The sequence below is a fragment of the Dama dama genome, chromosome 9 (assembly GCF_033118175.1).
Source record: "Dama dama isolate Ldn47 chromosome 9, ASM3311817v1, whole genome shotgun sequence".
NCBI lineage: Eukaryota > Metazoa > Chordata > Mammalia > Artiodactyla > Cervidae > Dama > Dama dama.
The window spans coordinates 62,809,246-62,827,296 of NC_083689.1; the positions used below are offsets into that span (position 1 = coordinate 62,809,246).

The window sequence follows — 18,051 nt, forward strand, 5'->3', positions numbered from 1 at the left end:
GAACTTTCTGGAGGAACCCTGTGAGGCCTTTCTTTCTCCCTCACACCTCCCAAGGTGCCTTTGGCCTTTCCCTCGCCTGACGTAGTCTCGACTGGTGCTGGTGCCTGGGTGGGAGCAGTTATGGAAAAGCCAGCGTTCAGGAAGGGTTGCCTGGACTCCGGCGCGAGACGACAGCAAGGGTCCCAGGGCCCAAGGTGCTTTGCTCATCGGGTCCTCTTGTCTTTGCAGACTGCGCCGGGTGCAAGGAGGAGATCAAGCATGGCCAGTCGCTCCTGGCACTGGACAAGCAGTGGCACGTCAGCTGCTTCAAATGCCAGACCTGCAGCGTCATCCTCACCGGGGAGTACATCAGCAAGTAGGTCTCTCCCCTGCCCCGCCCGCCTGACCTCTGCGCGCCCCCAGGCCTGGCCCCACATGGCCCTTGGCCTGAGTCACCAGCAGCATCTCCCCCCATTTCTGTCTGGCTGCCACACTCCAGCCACAAACAGCACCCCACTCACCTTGGGCCCTCACTCGGTGCTTCCCCTGTTCTGAGATGCTTCTCTGTTCTGAGCATGCTTGCTCCTACCCTTCCTCTGGTCTCAGGTCCCATACCCTCCCCTCAGAACTGGCTTCATACCACCTCTTACAGGCCCTCCGCACTGGCCCTCCCAGCGGCCCTCATCGGCCCTATTGGTTTCCTTCGGGTAGGCCAACACCATTTGCAATTGTATACTTAACCATGTTACCTGTTTAATAAGGATAATAATATTAGCTATCATTTATTGAGCTTTTAGTATGGACAAGGACTGTACTAACTGCTCTGTACAAATTATCACATCAAGCCCCATGACTACCCCCATGAGGTGTTAACCCCTATTTGAAAAGCTGTAGAAACTGAGTCTCAGGAAGTTATTGCCGCAGTGGTTATACTTAGCGTCTGTCCTCACCAGGGTGGGACTTTGTTTAATTGACTGCGGCCTGTAGCACAATGCCTGACCCAACATCGATAATACAGTTGTTGAATGAAATGAGATAAGAGATGATGGACACATAATTGTCAGGAGAGACGGCCTAGCCCCAACACTGAACACCAGACAAAGCCCCTTGTGCCAGGTCCTTATGACCATATTTACATACTCAAGTACCTAAAAAAAAAAATTAGGGCCATGAGCCCTCAGAACCTTTTACACTATGATCCAGACATTTTCTAGTATCACTCTCTGACCCGATGCTAGGATATAGTGAGCATTAAAGTTGTAGCATGCATGGTTCTACTATCAAGAAATAAGAGAGACAGGCTGTATGCATAAAAAATGATGACTCCAGGGTACATGTGATTCAGATCTCAAGAGAAGTTCTGTTCTTTAAGACCTTTCCAATCAGAAGTGACAGAAAACCCAACTCAAACTCCCTTGAATGCAAAAATGGGAGTTTATTGACTCATGGGAAGGCCAGTGGCATTCCTGGCTTCTGGCGTGGCTGAATCCAGAGGCTTAAAGCTGTCATTAGCCTTTCAGAAGCTGCACCCTCTCCCCAGACTTTCTTGTCTCTCTCAGCTCTGCCTTCCTCTGTGTCTGATTCATTCTCAAGCAGGACCTCCCCAACTGGTAGCAAAGATGATTACCAGCAACTCCAAGCTTTGTTTCTAGCAGCTTCATAAACCTGGCAAAGAGGGAGAAAGGCCTCTTTCCCAAGAACTCCAGCAAAAGTCCCACAGCTGCCTCTGATTTGGCCTCCACTGGTTCACATGCCCATCCCTGACCAGTCACTGGCCAGAAGGATCTAAACCCTTGAATCAGAGAGCAGCCCTTTGTAACTGTGAGTGGGAAGGGGTGGTTCCCAGAACGCAGGCAAGGTACTGCTGCTGTCAAAAAGGGAGGTGGGTACTAGCCAAACGACCTTTGTCTGTGTCATAGGTCTAAGCCACAGGCTGTGGCTGTGACTGTTCACTTCTAACTAGCAGAAGTGGTATCTGGAATATGCGAGAGCTTTATGGGAGATGGTAATATTTGGGCTGGACCTTGAAAAGGTGTATAAGATTTGAAAATGCAAAGAAGGAAAGCTTGTAGCCAGAATGCTCAGCCTGGGCAAGGACAGGGAGGTGCTGGCCACATCCATCCTGTTTGCTAGAACTCGGGTGTGTGCACAGGTGAAGTCCAAGGCTGCAGAGGTGAGTTGAGGTCACAGCCTGAGTGCTTTGAACGCATGTTAGTGGGAGTTTGGCATGTACCTCTGTGCCTGCCAAGTAAGGTGTTTCCTTGGTGAGATGCCAGCCAGGAGTCCTTGAGTCTGTGAGTTCAAGTCCAAATTCTCTGGGGGAGTAAGAGTTTGATCAGAGCTCCTTGTGAGCAGGTGCAACCCAGATTACCCACCATGCCTTAGGCCTCTGCAGCCGGGCTCTGGGCTCTTCATCCATCTGCCAGCAGAGTGGAAGGTGCTTAGCAGCGCCGGCTCTGGTGTTGATGCCCCGGTCAGAAGCCCAGCCCACTTGACCTCAGCAAGAGACTCAGCTTCTCTGAGTCTCAGTTCCTTCATTTATAGAAACAGGGCTGAGAAGAAGAACCCTCATAGGGTTCAGAGATCTGTGCTTTGTACCTAATCAATACCCAGTAAAGATTAATTTTTACCCTCTGCCTCTTTTTAGAATCATGTATGTCAAATTCCCAAAGACCTCACCCAGCAGCAGACAGTGCTTCCCAGGCATGCATGGGGAGCTTGTCAAGATGCAGATTCCCTGGGTCCAAATTAGGAGGTGTGGGCATTTATACCCAAATTTTGCTGGTTCATTGCACCCACCTCCTGACCAATGACTTTATCCCCCTGCAGGGTAACCCTCCCACCCCCCAGAGTGTAAAAGGGTTGAGGGTGAGGGAGGCTTGTCTCAGGGACCCACAAACAACTGTGTCACCTCCTGACTTTGCTGAGCACCAGTCCTCAATGTTGCCTCTCCTTCAGGAAATACTGATGGCCCTGCTGCCCAGGGTAGGCTCCTAGCAGTCCCTGCAGGGCAGCAGCATGGATGTGCCTGGTCTAAGGCCTCTCTGCATGTGAGTGAGTTCTGTTCCGTACAGAAGATGTCATCGGCACTTCAGAGAGATGTCATCAGATCTGGGCCCTAGAGCTAGGCAGGGCCCGAGCTGGGCTGAGTGCTTTGATGTCCCCAGTCATCTCCATGTTGGCCCTTGAAAGCTGAGCCCAAACGTCCTTTGTGGACTCCTGTCAGCCATCATGGGGATCCCCTAGGACAGGTGCTTTGCTGAGCCCTGGGACACCCTGGAGCCACATCCTTTAATTCTCATGACAGCCTGCTGAGAAACCAGACCTTGTGGGTTTGAACTAGCACTAGATCAAATGGCAACCCACTCCAGTATTCTTGCCTGGAAAATCCCATGGATGGAGGAGCCTGGTAGGCTATATATAGTCCATGGGGTCACAAAGAGTTGGACACAACTGAACGACTTCACTTTCACTTTCTCATCCACACAATGGGGAGAACACTAATTCCAACCTCATAGGACAGCGGCAAGTATTAAATGAAACAACCTATATAAAATACCATCAGAGAGCCCGACACATACCAAGCAGTAAATATCAATGGCTACTGTAGTAGGGATAGTGTAAGAATAACTAACAATAATCTTATTACTGCCCAGTAAGTTCTAAGCACTGGGCAAGAATGGAGCACTTAGGAAGTGATTGGGGAAGGCAAGGGTTCCTGTTTTCTACTGATTCAGGAGCACAGTCATATGATTCTTTTTGTACCAGTGTTTTGTTAGAAGAGGAACCCTTAAGAATATGCAAAAAATTGATCACATTGATGACCTCCTGGAAGGAAAACTGGGAGAGACTGAGAGGAGGGTGCAGACTTTCCCCTTGTGCCTTTGCAGTGTGCCAAATGCAGATATTACCTGTTCTAAATGGAAGCTTTATTTTTTAAATGACCTTTTAAAAGAGTCCTTTAGGGTAAGGGGAAGAGAGTAGGTCTAGAAAATCTGAGGAGAGAGCAAGGAAAAAAGAGTGAGGGACCCTCATGGCCAGCAGGAAACAGTGCTTCCCAGGCATGCATGGAGAGTTTGTCAAGATGCAGATTCCCCAGCCCTCTCACCCCAGGGACTGTCTGATCTTGTAGATCTGAGGGGTGTCTGGGCAGTTTTCACTTTGAACAGCCACCTGAGTGCTTCTAATCTTGGTCCAGTCACAGTTATCTGTGGGTCTGGGAAGTTCCACGTGACACCCCCGTGGACCCCCCTAATTTCCTCTTCCTGTGTGGATTTCCTCTGCAGGGATGGCGTTCCGTACTGCGAGTCTGACTACCACTCCCAGTTTGGCATTAAGTGCGAGACTTGTGACCGATACATCAGTGGCAGAGTCTTGGAGGTGAGTGGGTACAAGTAACTATAAAGATGATTGAGCAGATGGCCTGTGACCCCGCAGAGTCATCCCTGAAGAAGGGGAAAGTCACCCCACACCCCTTTTTCCTTAGCCTCTCCCTCCCCTGCTTTCTCTGCCTTAGCTTAGCTTGCTACATGACCTTGAGCAGATAACCTTGCTTCTCTAGGTACCCCCCAAATGAGAAGCTGGACAAAATTACTCCTTGTTCAAAAAATGTTGTGTTGGAAATGTCGGTTGTTTCTCTGGATTCAGACCCAGATAGATTACTAGGGAGTGACATATGATTTTCTTCTTTGCCCTGCCTAAAGGATAGAGCCTTTATTTTTTTAAGCATTCAGTAATGTGCTGATTTATGAACCAGCTCGTCTAGCAGCCTGCTCCCTAAGCCCTTCTTTGGCTGGTCCATCACCATGGCAACAACTTTCCTCTGCTTCTGATGCACAGCTCACTCTGCCAGTGACAGACAACCTGCAGCACCCTTGCTGAGCCCCTGCCAGAGCCCCCATTCGCTGGCCTTCCTGGCCTTCCCTCCCACGCCCTGGGCCCAGGCAGCTGTCTTCCTATGCCTTGGGACCACCCACCTTGAGGAGTCAGAAGCAGGAAAGAGTTTGGTGCAAATGAAAAGCAGTGGCCTAGTATTCTCTTCATCCTAAGTCAAACAAGTAGAATCGAAATGTCATAAATCTTTTTGCTAGGCAAAAATTCTATAAAGTTTTCTAAAATATATACATTATATTTATATATATGTATACAAAAGCTTTCTAATTTATATTCACTCAAAATTTTGATATAGTTTCATGTATTTTGCCATCTAGAATCACAGCTAAAAGTCTATAAAATTTATTAGTGATTAAAATAACTTGAATGAGGCTTGAAACTCCTAATCCAGTTCTGAGAATACAAAGAAATAGTGTTCGTTAAAAAGACAGGAAATTAACATGTGATACAGTATTATCAACTAAAGTACAGATTTTGTTCAAATCTCAAAAAACGAAAAACAGTAGCCTAAGAGTACAGATAATTGGGTGCTAATATTGACTCAATTGCTTACTCATGCTCAGATTTTGGGGTGAGTATCTTTGCCTTTCTAGGCCCACATTTTCTCATATGACAGTGGCTGAGGGACAACAGACTAGGTCAGGGCTTACGAACAGAATCATTAATTCTGACAAATCTGGCCAGGAGACCGAGGTTGCCTGGGGTCAGCAGTGCATTGAGAAGGATCCTACAGCCTCAGCTCAGGAGAAAGAGTCGCAGCCAGGAGGGGACTCTGAGGAGATGCACTGTAGTTGAGCCCTGAGGGTGAGAAGGAAGCTGCCATGTGGAGGGCTAGAGGAGGGATGAGCCTGACCCTTTCAGGGAACAGAGAAAAAGGCCAGTGTGGCTGAGTTCTGTAAATCAGGGCTAGAGGAAGATGGAGTAGATCATAAAGGGCATATCACATCAAGCTTTGTAGGCCTGTTTAGGAGTTTATGTTTTATAGCAAATGCAGTGGAACTTCATTGGAGAATTTTAAACCAAAGAACAACATTATTAAGATTTCCATTAAAAGACTATAGGGAATCAGAGAATAAGATAAATGCACAGAGTGGATAAGCCATCAGGCATTTCCAAGGAGCAGTAGGAGTGCAATGTGGAGAAAAAGCATGAAACAGAAGTACATGGAGGATTTGGGCCCAGGTTTCTGAGGGCCTGATACCAGGGCGAGACATCTGTAATTCACAGGACAGCAGGGGGTTGGGGAAAGGTCAAGCAGAAGTGACCTGCTTCGAGCTGCACCTTAGGGAGAATAACATGATGTCCACAGGCTAAGTTTAAAGGAAGGAAACTGGAAGCGGGAGACCCGCAAGAAGACCTCGACCCCCCAAAAAGGACTTGGGAGGTACAGTGGCAGGATTAATCAGCCTGTCTACAATACTGTGGAAGTTGAATTCCAATAGCTTTGCAACCATGGGGCCACTTGTAGACACAGCCATCGAAGGAGAAGAGGCCAGGGGTTGAACCCAAGTGTCAAGCACAGATGAGAGGAAGTCTGGTGTTGCCATCGCAGAAGTCCAGATGGCACGGAAAGACTGATCTGAGCAGAAACACATGAATTCCCTTTGGGAAGAAGTGTGGTTGAAATTCCAGGAAAATTTCAAGAGGACAATGAGAATGTGGACCAGAGGTCAGGGACAAAGCTCAGGCCTGCAGGGAACAGTCTCAAAAATGCTAAGACTTGAATAATAGCACCCTGAAAGTCATCAGCCCTCTTCTCTAAGAAGATAACATGGGGAGTGGCAGCTTGCAGGAGTGCAGAAGGAGACTGAGAAGTCAGAAAAAGAGGAGGAGTGCTAAGGGATGCAGGATTGGGTAAGATTGGTGAGGGGTGGTGAGAGGACAGAACTCCAGAAAAGATGGGAAGTAATCAGAGTGTTGAGCAGATTCTGCAAGAGCAGTTAGTGATATACAGGCTGAGAAAAAGCTGTGGGGTGTGGGACACGGTCATGTTCAGGAGAAGCACTTGTCAGGTCTGCAGAATTGTGGGCAGGGGGCACCCACAAGTAGTGAGGGTCAGTGGCATGTTGTCATTGTTGTCATTCAGACTCTCAGTCGTATCTGACTCTTTGCAACCCCATGGACTGCAGCATGCCAGGCCCCCCTGTCCTTCACCATCTCCCAGAGCTTGTTCAAACTCATGTCCACTGAGTCGGTGATGCCATCCAACCATCTCTCTCATCCTCTGTCATCCCCTTCTCCTCCTGCCTTCAGTCTTTCCCAGCATCTTTAACAGCATCATCTTTTAGGATTTGAAATTGCTCAACTGGAATTCCATTACCTCCACTAGCTTTGTTTGTAGTGATGCTTCCTAAGGCCCACTTGACTTCACACTCCAGGATGTCTGGCTCTAGGTGAGTGATCACACCATCGTGGTTATCTGAGTCATGGAGATCTTTTTTGTATAGTTCTTCTGTGTATTCTTGCCACCTCTTCTTAATATCTTCTGCTTCTGTTAGGTCCATACCGTTTCTGTCCTTTATTGTGCCCATCTTTGCATGAAATGTTCCCTTGGTATCTCTAATTTTCTTGAAGAGATCTTTCCCATTCTATTCTTTTCCTCTATTTCTTTGCATTGTTCACTTAGGAAGGCTTTCTTATCTCTCCTTGCTATTCTTTGGAACTCTGTATTCAGATGGGTATATCTTTCCTTTTCTCCTTTGCCTTTTGTTTCTCTTCCTTTCTCAGCTGTTTGTAAGGCCTCCTTGGACAACCATTTTGCGTTTTTGCATTTCTTATTCTTGGGGCTGGTTTTGATTACAGCCTCCTGTACAATGTTACAAACCTCCATCCATAGTTCTTCAGGCATTCTATCAGATCACACCCCTTGAATCTCTTTGTCAGTTCCACTGTATAATCATAAGGGATTTGATTAAGGTCATACTTGAATGGCCTAGTGGTTTTCCCTATCTTCTTCAATTTCAATCTGAATTTTGCAAGGAGTTCATGATCTGAGCCAGCCAGCTCCTGGTCTTGTTTTTTGCTGCCTGTATAGAGCGTCTCCATCTTTGGCTGCAAAGAATATAAACAATCTAATTTTGGTATTGACCATCTGGTAATGTCTATGTGTAGAGTTGTCTCTTGTGTTGTTGGCAGAGGATGTTTGCATATGACCAGTGCGTTCTCTTAGCAAAACTCTGTTAGCCTTTGCCCTGCTTCATTTTGTACTCCAAGGCTAAACTTGCCTGTTACTCCAGGTATCTCTTAACTACCTACTTTTGCCTTCCAGTCCCCTAAGATGAAAAGGACATCTTTTTTTGGTGTTAGTTCTAGAAGGTTTTGTAGGTTGTCATAGAACTGTTCAACTTCAGCTTCTTTGCCATTAGTGGTTGGAGCCTAGACATGGATTACTGTAATATTGAATGGTTTGCCTTGGAAACAAACAGATCATTCTGTCATTTTTGAGATTGCACCCAAGTACTGCATTTTGGACTCTTTTGTTGACTGTGAGGGCTACTCCAATCCTTTTAAGGGATTCTTGCCCACAGTAGTAGATACAGTGGTCATCTGAATTAAATTTGCCCATTCCGGTCCATTTTAGTTCACTGATTCCTAGAATGTCGATGTTCAATTCACTTTTGCCACCTCCTGTTTGGCCACTTCTAATGTACCTTGATTCATGGATCTAACATTCCAGGTTCCTATGCAATGTTTTTCTTTACAGCATTGAACTTTACTTTCACCACCAGACACATCCATATGTCATTGGCATATGTCATCGAGAAATCATAAAAGCAGACTTTTCTTTACAGAAGGGAGAGACTTCAGTTACATGCAGGGCAAGAGCCTCAGATGGGAATTCGTCCCAGCATTTCCAGGCTGCTCTGAAATCATGTCAGCACCTGTCTTTCCCCCAAGTTACTGTCATTCAGTATTGTTGGAGCCCCCTCTTCTTGGGCAGCTCTTGTGACTGGGTTTCCATTGATTCCATTGTATGAGGCTCCATTAGCATCTTGGATGTATTGATTTTTTTTTTTTTTTCTTAGATCTGGAAGAGACTTTTAGCAGTCAACTAGTTCAACCTCCTTGTTTTACTGATGAGAAAAGTGAACCCTGAGACATGTGGTTCTTTCTGAAGTCATATGCCATATTTCTGGTAAAGACAGAGCTGATACCTAGGACTCCAGCCTCCTGTATTCCACACCAATGCCCACAGCTCTCAGTTCCCCAGGGCCACTGACACAGTGGGATGTCGAGAAAATACACAGTTGGAGTTAAACAGACTTGAATTCCAGTTTTATCTCTTCTAGCCGTGAAACCAAGCAAGTTACTTTCTTTGAGTCTTAAGAGTCTTTATCGTGAAGTAAGCCAGAAAGATAAAGAACATTACAGCATACTAACACAGCATACTAACACATATATATGGAACTTAGAAAGATGGTAACGATAACCCTATATGCAAAACAGAAAAAGAGACACAGAAATACAAAACAGACTTTTGAACTCTGTGGGAGAATGTGAGGGTGGGATATTTCAAAAGAACAGCATGTATACTATCTATGGTGAAACAGATCACCAGCCCAGGTTGGATGCATGAGACAAGTGCTCCGGCCTGGTGCACTGGGAAGACCCAGAGGAATCGGGTGGAGAGGGAGGTGGGAGCGGGGATTGGGATGGGGAATACGTGTAAATCCATGGCTGATTCATATCAATGTATGACAAAACCCACTGAAATGTAAAAAAAAAAAAAAGAAAGAAAATAATTAAAAATCCCGATAAAGCATTTGAGTCTTTTAAAATAAAAACTTTAAAAGAAAAAAAAAAAGAGTCTTTATCTATCAATGGAGAATACTACTGTTATTTAACTCCTAGTAGATATGCCAGTGTGAAATCATGGAAAATATATATAATAGTCTCTGCCTCTGGTTCCTGGCACAGAGCTCCTAAAACCCTTGTAATTTCCTAAGTGATAAGAACATTAGGAGCATATTTTGTTCTCACATTTGGTTTTTGACCTCAGTTCCTGAACATAGAACTCCTAAACCCCTCAGAAATTTCTGAGCGATGGGAGCATCTTTTGTTCTAATGAGGCGACTCATGGGCTCCTAGATGGAGGCCGGTCACCAGAAAGATCAAGCCATGATTGGAAGCTTGAAACTTTCAGCCCTGACTCCCATCCTCTGGGAAGGGGAGAGAGCCTAGAACTTGAGTTAATGATGGATCCTGTCGATACAAGGAAGCCTTTGTGAACATCCCATGAGTACAGGGTTCAGAAAGTGTCCAGGTGGGTAAACACCCAAGGTTCTGGGACAGCGGTACACAGCGAGAGGGCATGGATGCCCCATGCCCCTCCCCAGATACCTGGAACCTCTTCTGTCTGAATGTTCATCTCTATCATTTTATAACAAACCAGTAAACATAACTGTTTCCTGAGTTCTGTGAGCCATTCCAGCATATTAATAAACCCTAGTTGGGGGTCATGGGAACCCTGGTTTAATGCTGGTCAGTCAGAAATAGGTGACAACCTGGGACTTAATGACTGTTAGCTAAATTGGGGTTGGGGGGAAACAGTGTTGTGGGGAAGACAGGTCTGAGCCCTTAACCTGTGGGGTCTGACTGTTATCTAAATTGGGCTTGGGGGGAGACGTTGTTGTGGGACTGAGCCCTTAACCTGTGGGGTCTGACACTCTGTTCAGGTAGAGTATCAGAATCAATTAAATTACAGGACACTCAGCTGGTGTCACAGAGAATTGCTTGGTGTGGGAAAGGAAAAAAACCTACACATCTGGTGTCAGAAGTATTATGAGTGTGGTAGTAGTCTGAGAGTAAGGGACAAACACAGGAGTATGTTTTCCTTTATAGCTTGTCAGGACTCCCTTGGTTGCAAGTACAGAAACTATACTCAGCTACCTCAGACCAAAAAGGAAATTTGTCAACTCCCATAATGAAAAACCCAGGAGCAGTCCTTGCTTCAGGCACAGCTGGATCCAGCACTCACACAAATGTGTTTGAATATCTTGCCCTCTTGGCGCAATTTTCTTCTGGGTTGGCTTTATTCTCTCTCCTGTATAATGGGGAAATCAGACACCAGTCACTCTAGGCTTCCATCCTGTCAGTCAGCATTTCCAGTGGAAGGAGAGCTTTCTCTTTTCTAATAGCTCAGCAAGCATCCTGGGACTGGCTGTCACTGGAGAACCTCAGGCCCGTCTCCAAACCAGTCACCGTGACCATAGAGTTGGAATAACCACATGGACTGACATGGGGAACGGGTAGTCATTTCCACCCAGGAAAAGCTTGATACTGTTTCTGGAGGAAGGAGGAAGGCTGTTGGCCAGACCAAAACAACAGCCTCCTTTCTATGGGCCCCAGTATGTTTCTGGGTACACAGTAGGCACTTAATTAAATTCCATGTCCCCTTCCCACCCCAGGCCACCCCACAGTCCCTTCCTCAGTGACAGAACTCAGCATGCTGAGCACCAACCACACTCCTTTCTCGCTGGTCTGTGTCCTTGCTGGGGAGAATCTCAGCCCTGGGGCCTATGCTGCCTGCCTCACGTTGCTTGTGGTTCTCAATCCTCGCCAAGAGGGCCCATTTTCCAGCTACTGATTCTGTGTCCTGAACACTATGTTCTGGACTTTGGCTTGCTAACAGAATGTCTCATCTTGTCCCCCTGACCGGTTCCCCTCGTGCCAGCACCGGCGGCCACGTGGCCTCCCTCCCGCTGCCTCAGGTGGCTTCTGTGCCATCCTTGGCAGAGTTTCTGAGATGTGCACAGAGCCTCTTTTGGCTGGAGCAGGGTGCCGGGGTGTGACATTTAGGAAGATGCCAGCTTCAGTTTTGCCAACCCACTGTTGCCATTCTAGAAACAGATCTATAATTGAAGTGATAAAGAGACACAAAGTAGGCAGAGACTACTAATTAAAACGATTATCCCTGTCATGGTATGGGAGAATCAGTCCCACGACATCTTGGGAAAATAGCAGGTCCTTCCAGAGTTTGAACACAGTTTGCTTTGGTGACGATAAGGACATTCTCTCATTAGTGGGAGCCATGCAAACAACCAAGACTGTAAAAAAAAAAAAGGGACTTGAGATTGTTTTTCTTTTTTAAAAAGCTTGCCTTTTCATACTCTTGCTTAATTTTTAGAATAAATCAAGTATCTCCCAAATAGATAAACCCATGCCCAACTACCCACCCCCAATACACACACAAGATTTGGGGATAAGCCTTCAGCATTATGCAATTATAATTCAATATTTTTAAGATTTTTTTGATGTGGGCCATTTTTAAAGTCTTTATTGAATTTTTTACAGTATTGCTTCTGCTCTTATATTTTGGCTTTTTGGCTGTGAAATCTTAGCTCTCTGACTAGGCATGGAACTCAAACCCACACCCACCCCCTCCCTTACACTGGAAGGCAAAGCCTTAACCAATGATGGCCAGAAGTCCCTACAATTTTTTAACTGGAAGAAACCTATTCGCATCAGACCAAGTGATGGCTGGGGAGGGGTCCTTTAACAATACCCCAGAATCCATCAATTTGTCCCAAGCATATCCCCCCAAAAGGGAGGACGAGTTGGTTGGATGGCATCGCTGCCTCAGTGGACATGAACTTGAATGACTCCAGAAGATGGTGAGGGACTGGGAGGCCTGGCATGCTGCAGTCCATGGGGTCGCAAAGAGTCAGACACGATTTAGCGACTAAACAACAACATATCCCCCAAAAAAACTTTGCCCTAACCTGAAACATACACCTTCAAAAGGAGCCCCACCTTCCAACCCCATTGCTGCCTGAAGCTCCTCCGTACAGCAGTTCTCGAGCCACCAGGGAAGGGCCCTCATGGGTCAGGGCCTCTCGGTTAGGCTGCGGTTTCAGGACGGTCTGCCCTCCGGGAGCAGCTCCCACATGGCTACTGGCTTCCAGTGGGACCTTGAGTCACAACCTTCTCCAAGGCGCTTTCTTCCACCTAGAAAGGAGTTCTCAGCTTCAGATCATTTCCATTTTTACTTGAAACAATGCGTAGGGAAACAAAGTGGGAATAGGGAAGGGGGCTCATCAATGCCAGCTTGGGGCAGAGGCTCCCAAGCACAGTAGTTAAGGGACTGGCCTGGGGGTCTGAGACTTCCCCCCAGGTCCTGGCTTTGTGGGTCTCCTTATTTGTCCAGTGAGCCCTAAAATTGTGTCCATCCCATACCCTCTCACCATTTTTGCCATGCCTGTGAGCCTCATGTATTCATTCTTATCTAATGCTTTATCTTAGCATTCAAGTTGGCTCTCTTGCAAATAAGAAAACTTGTGTAACATAACAGGAAAACCAGGATCACTAGCCATGTTGCCAGTAACTAAAAAATGGTGTTCTAGTGGCGGCTTCAAGACTCTTACCTATTCTCTTTCCTTAAAAGGTAGATTAGTAAGGTTTGGATAGATGTTATCCTCTGCACCAAACTCCTTGAAAACTCCTTTTTTTTCCTCCTTGAAAAAAAAAAGTCAAAAGAATAGATAGAGGATTGAATAGGAAATCTCTCTCCCTCTCTTTTTTCCCCATGAATTCAGTGTTATTAAACCTGAGGATCCCTTTAAAACATGTCTTGAACCACTGGCGGTAAGGTCCCATTGTTGGGGAAGTGCTGGGACGTCAGCATTTCCAGTAAGACTGTTTTCTCATCAGGAAATAAGGCAGTAGGACCAGAGGCCTCCAAATGGCTCTTTCATTGCTGGAATAGATGTGACGGTGTCCAGACAGGTCCACAGAAAGCTTTCAGATGCCCATGGTATGGAATCACCAAGCTTCTGTTCTGGGGGACTCCCTTGGGTAGATCCCAGCCAGCCTCAGGGCCGTGAAGATGCCATTGACACTAGTGAGTCAGGAAATGTTCAGACTCGACCTGCCCTGCTGGACGGCAGCCACAGCGCTGACCTCCTCTTGTATCTTTTATTCCCGTAGGCGGGAGGGAAGCACTACCACCCCACCTGCGCCAGATGTGTGCGCTGCCACCAGATGTTCACCGAGGGGGAGGAGATGTACCTCACAGGTAAGCAAATCTGACCCTCGGGGAGGCGTTCCTCTCCGCTTATGACTGGAAAGGAGATAGAGCCTCCTTCCATCCCAGGGCTGTCTGTGCTGTTGGCTTGTCCTCAACACTGTGATTAATTCGCCCCTCTCTGGGTGGTTCAGGAAAGTTGCCGGTGTGGCTAATGTGAAGTGACATGTAATCTGCCTTCCGTCCCTGTGCGCCTCCCCCCGCTGCTCGGCTGGCCCGTTTCCCTGGCAGTTCTCTCTGAGCAGACTCCCCTGGCTCTGCCTCAAGGTGGGAGGCTGAGCTCCTTCAGGCCAAGAGGTCAGAGAACAGGAGGATGACGGGGTTGCAGACTGTCTGCACCATAACAGCACCTACTGCCGCCTCCCTCTCCCACCCCTCCCTCCACATCTCAGAGCATCACACCCAGCCACTGCCTGGTCGCCCCTCTCAGGAAGGACCAAAAGGAATGTGAGGGAACCAAGAGTTGCCAAAAAGCTAATCAGAGCTGCTTTTCCTCTGCCACTTCCCAGGGTCCAGCCCTCTGGCCCCAGGATTCCTGCTCCAGTCTCCTAATTAGTCTCTAGGCTCTGCTCAGTCCTCCATCCTCTGCCCAGTCCATCATTCTCAGGCATCAGTGTTCTCAGCAGAGCCCTGTTGAGGGGTCTTTGGGAGACCTCTGGGCCCACTGCTGCTGCTGCTAAGTCGCTTCAGTCGTGTCTGACTCTGTGCTACCCCATAGACGGCAGCCCACCAGGCTCCCCTGTCCCTGGGATTCTCCAGGCAAGAACATTGGAGTGGGTTGCCATTTCCTTCTCCAATGCATGAAAGTGAAAAGTGAAAGTGAAGTCGCTCAGTCGTGTCCAACTCTTCAGGACCCCGTGGACTGCAGCTTACCAGGCTCCTCCATCCAGGGATTTTCCAGGCAAGAGTACTGGAGTGGGGTGCCATTGCCTTCTCTGCTGGGCCCACTAGTTAGGTGCAAACACTTCAGCCTAGTATTTAAGACACTCTCAGTGAGGACTCCATCTGCCTTGAACAAACTCAACACTTCAGCTTGCCAGAGCCAACCTGCAACCATTCCTTCATCCATTCAAAAACTCTTGGATACCTACCAGATGCAGACTCTGAAGGGTCCACAGTGAGTTCCAACCCAATACCCATGGCTCTGATGTCCATGGGGCAGGTGGACCATGGTCAGTAGTCACACAGATAACTGTTAACTGTGATAAGTTGTATGGAGGGAAGGAGTGTGAACTGTGAGAGCACATGATGGGGTGGGGAGGGGCGCCTGGGAGGGTCCCTGATGAGGGGCCGGGGTTCCAAGGAGGAGTGAGTGTTAACTGGGGAAAGAGGGGAGGGATGGAATTAGCCAACCTAAGGGCATAGAATCTGCCAGCCTCTTGGTTGGCGGTGGGGGTGCAGGGGCGGGGGGTGGGTAAAGAAATGGCAAGTGTGGGAGACCGAGAGGAGCCAGTGTGGCCAGGGTGCAGCGGGAGGTGAGAGATCAGGGCAGGACAAGCTGCTGCTGCTGCTGCTAAGTCGCTTCAGTCGTGTCCGACTCCGTGCGACCCCATAGACGGCAGCCCACCAGGCTCCCCTGTCCCTGGGATTCTCCAGGCAAGAGTCCTGGAGTGGGGTGCCGTTGCCTTCTCCGCAGGACAGGCCAGGCTGGACCTTCCGGCAGGGACGGTGTTCACCCTCGAATGATCTCATGGCCCTGGTGCCCCCAGGGGGCCACTCTCCACCCGAAGGCCTCCTGGACCACCCTGCCTCTGTGCCTTCCCTGGGATCCTACCATTGTAGGCCAAGTTAGAGTCACTGCCCACTTCAAAGCCCCCAGATGTCCCCAGCCCCCACCCAAGCTCACTAGCCTCCCTCCCTGCACCCCCGAGCCTTCTGTTTGCAGCTGGTCCCCTCCAGCCTGCATTGAGCCATTGGCCACCTCCCTGAGAACCTTGCCTCTGACATCGGCCCCTCAGCCCTGGCATTGACCCCTGTACACTCACTTGACTGGTGATCACTGTTGGCTGAATTTCTGTGCTAGCCATCTGCAGTTGAATAGTCATCTTGGGGAGGGCATTTCTTTGAGAGATACCTTCCTCCTGGTTTCTTCGCAAGGCAAATGGAAGGTCAGAAAGGCTATTATAAGGAGCATAGCTTCCTCTCAAGCTTGTCCAAGCCACACATGCCCACGCCAGGAGTTGCCTCAAGATGTAATGAATCCCCTTGGCCTAGAGCTGGTTTCTAAACCTCAGCGCTGTTGACATATGGGGCCAGATCATTCTTTGGTGTGGAGACTGCCCTGTGTATTTCAGGATGTTTAGTAGCATCCCTGGCCTCTGCCCACTAAATGCATAATGTACATCTTATTGTTGTGACAACCGAAAATATCTCAGACGTTGCCCCAGGAGACATAATCAGCCTGGGCTGAGAACCACTAGCCTAGAGCTATTCAGCAGAATCTCATACCATCTGCTAGGAAAGCTGAAACAGGGTTTCCTGTGTTGGACTGGGCAAGGGGACTGTCTCCAAGATGCTGTGACCCTACAACTACTGATTTGTATGTACAATCATACAGGTGTTAGAGGTGAATAGACCCCCAGGAGTCACTCTAGACAGTGAAGTAACAGTCCTCATTGTATAGAAGGGAAAAGTGAGCCCCAGAAAGAAGAAGAGATTTGCATGAGAACTTACAGGTACAGGGGCAAAGATGGGGAACCTGGCCTTATGACTTCCACCCCAGAGCTCTCCCCATCTTGCCTCCTGAGACCCAGGCCCTGACTGCTACTCAGGTCCCTGCAGGGACTAGGCTCCCCCTTTCCAGGAGCACCGATCCCCCAGTGCTCCCTCAGTGCCTGGGTCCCTAAGTGGTTCCTGCTGCAGTACCCCGTGTTATGTGATAGGAAGCCCATGTGAGTCTCAGCACACTGCATGGTATCTTCACGGGCCCCAAGAATCTAGACTTTGCACTTGGTTTGAAAGTTTGCTGCATGGTATTCCTCTCCCCAGAGGATGAGGTGGTTGGATGTATCACTGACTCAATGGACATAAGTTTGATCAAACTCCAGGAGATAGTGAAGGACAGGGAAGCCTAGCATTCTGCAGCCTATGGGGTCACAAAGAGTTGGACATGACTTAGCAACTGAAGAACAAATTCCTCTCACCCTTCTCTGGTAAAGCCCTTTCCTGTATTGAAATTGTTCTCATGTTCATATCACTGGAAATTAAGATCTCTCCCTGCCTGCCTGAATTCCCAATGCTGATATTTGCCCATTTGGTGCTTTGAATCCTGGCTCCACTATTTAGTAAGTTTTTTACCTCTTTACTCTCTAAACCCCTATTTCCTAGACTGTAAAATGAGGTAGTAACAGTCGCTATAATATATCATATAGTGAGATCCCTGGTTCAATGGTAAAGAATCTGCCTGCCAACGCAGGAGACATGGGTTCGATCATTGGGTCAGGAAGATCCCCCGGAGAAGGAAATGGCATCCCACTCCAGTATTCTTGCCTGGGAGAAACCATGGACAGAGGAGCCTGGCAGACTACAGTGCATGGGGTTGCAAGAGTCGAACATGACTTAAGGACTGAACCACCACAACCAAGGTCCTTACATGCAGGAAGCTCTTAGTTCCCTCCTGTAGCAGATACCTATTGAGCACCACCTATGTATCCAGCGCTGTTCTAACAACTGGAGATGTGGCCATAAGCAAGTCCCCTGCCCTCCTGGAGCTTACATCCTCTTGTTCCAGTATCTTCCACGCCCTGCTTTAGACCAGAACTTCACAGATTGCTGAAAGAGTTAAGTGATGAAGTGATTAGCTTTGTGATCAGGAGAGAGAGTGCACAAATATCTCCAGGAGGTGGAGATATTCTTGGTGATAAAGAAGGGTTTGTCACCCTCCTCTTTAATTATCCCCTTCCCTACTCCCCTGGCTCCTGGGAGAGTGGGAGTAATTGCAGGGCGTTTAGGGACCTGCCTCGAGGGATGCTGAGTGATCCAAAATGAGGGGGTCCGGGCCATCCACTGCTGGAGTCCTGCTGACTTGGGCTATGGGTATCTCAGAGGTGGCAGCCACCAGGGGCTTCTGCTTCCACTGGGAACTGAGCTTGTGATCGCCTTGGACACTCACCCCGGGCAGGGATACCAAGACTCAAAATGATTTTTCCCAGAAATGG

General features: G+C 48.1%; 1 protein-coding gene across 3 annotated transcripts in view; it reads left to right on the forward strand.

Annotated features, from left to right (window-relative positions):
* Positions 1-18,051, forward strand: part of ABLIM3 (actin binding LIM protein family member 3) — a 128,329-nt gene that overhangs the window by 67,411 nt on the left and 42,867 nt on the right. For all 3 annotated transcript variants that reach the window (XM_061151687.1, XM_061151685.1, XM_061151686.1), the window contains exons 6-8: positions 229-355; positions 4,266-4,359; positions 13,798-13,885. In XM_061151687.1, coding sequence (XP_061007670.1) covers positions 229-355; positions 4,266-4,359; positions 13,798-13,885 — 309 coding nt within the window. The remainder of the gene's footprint in view (positions 1-228; positions 356-4,265; positions 4,360-13,797; positions 13,886-18,051) is intronic.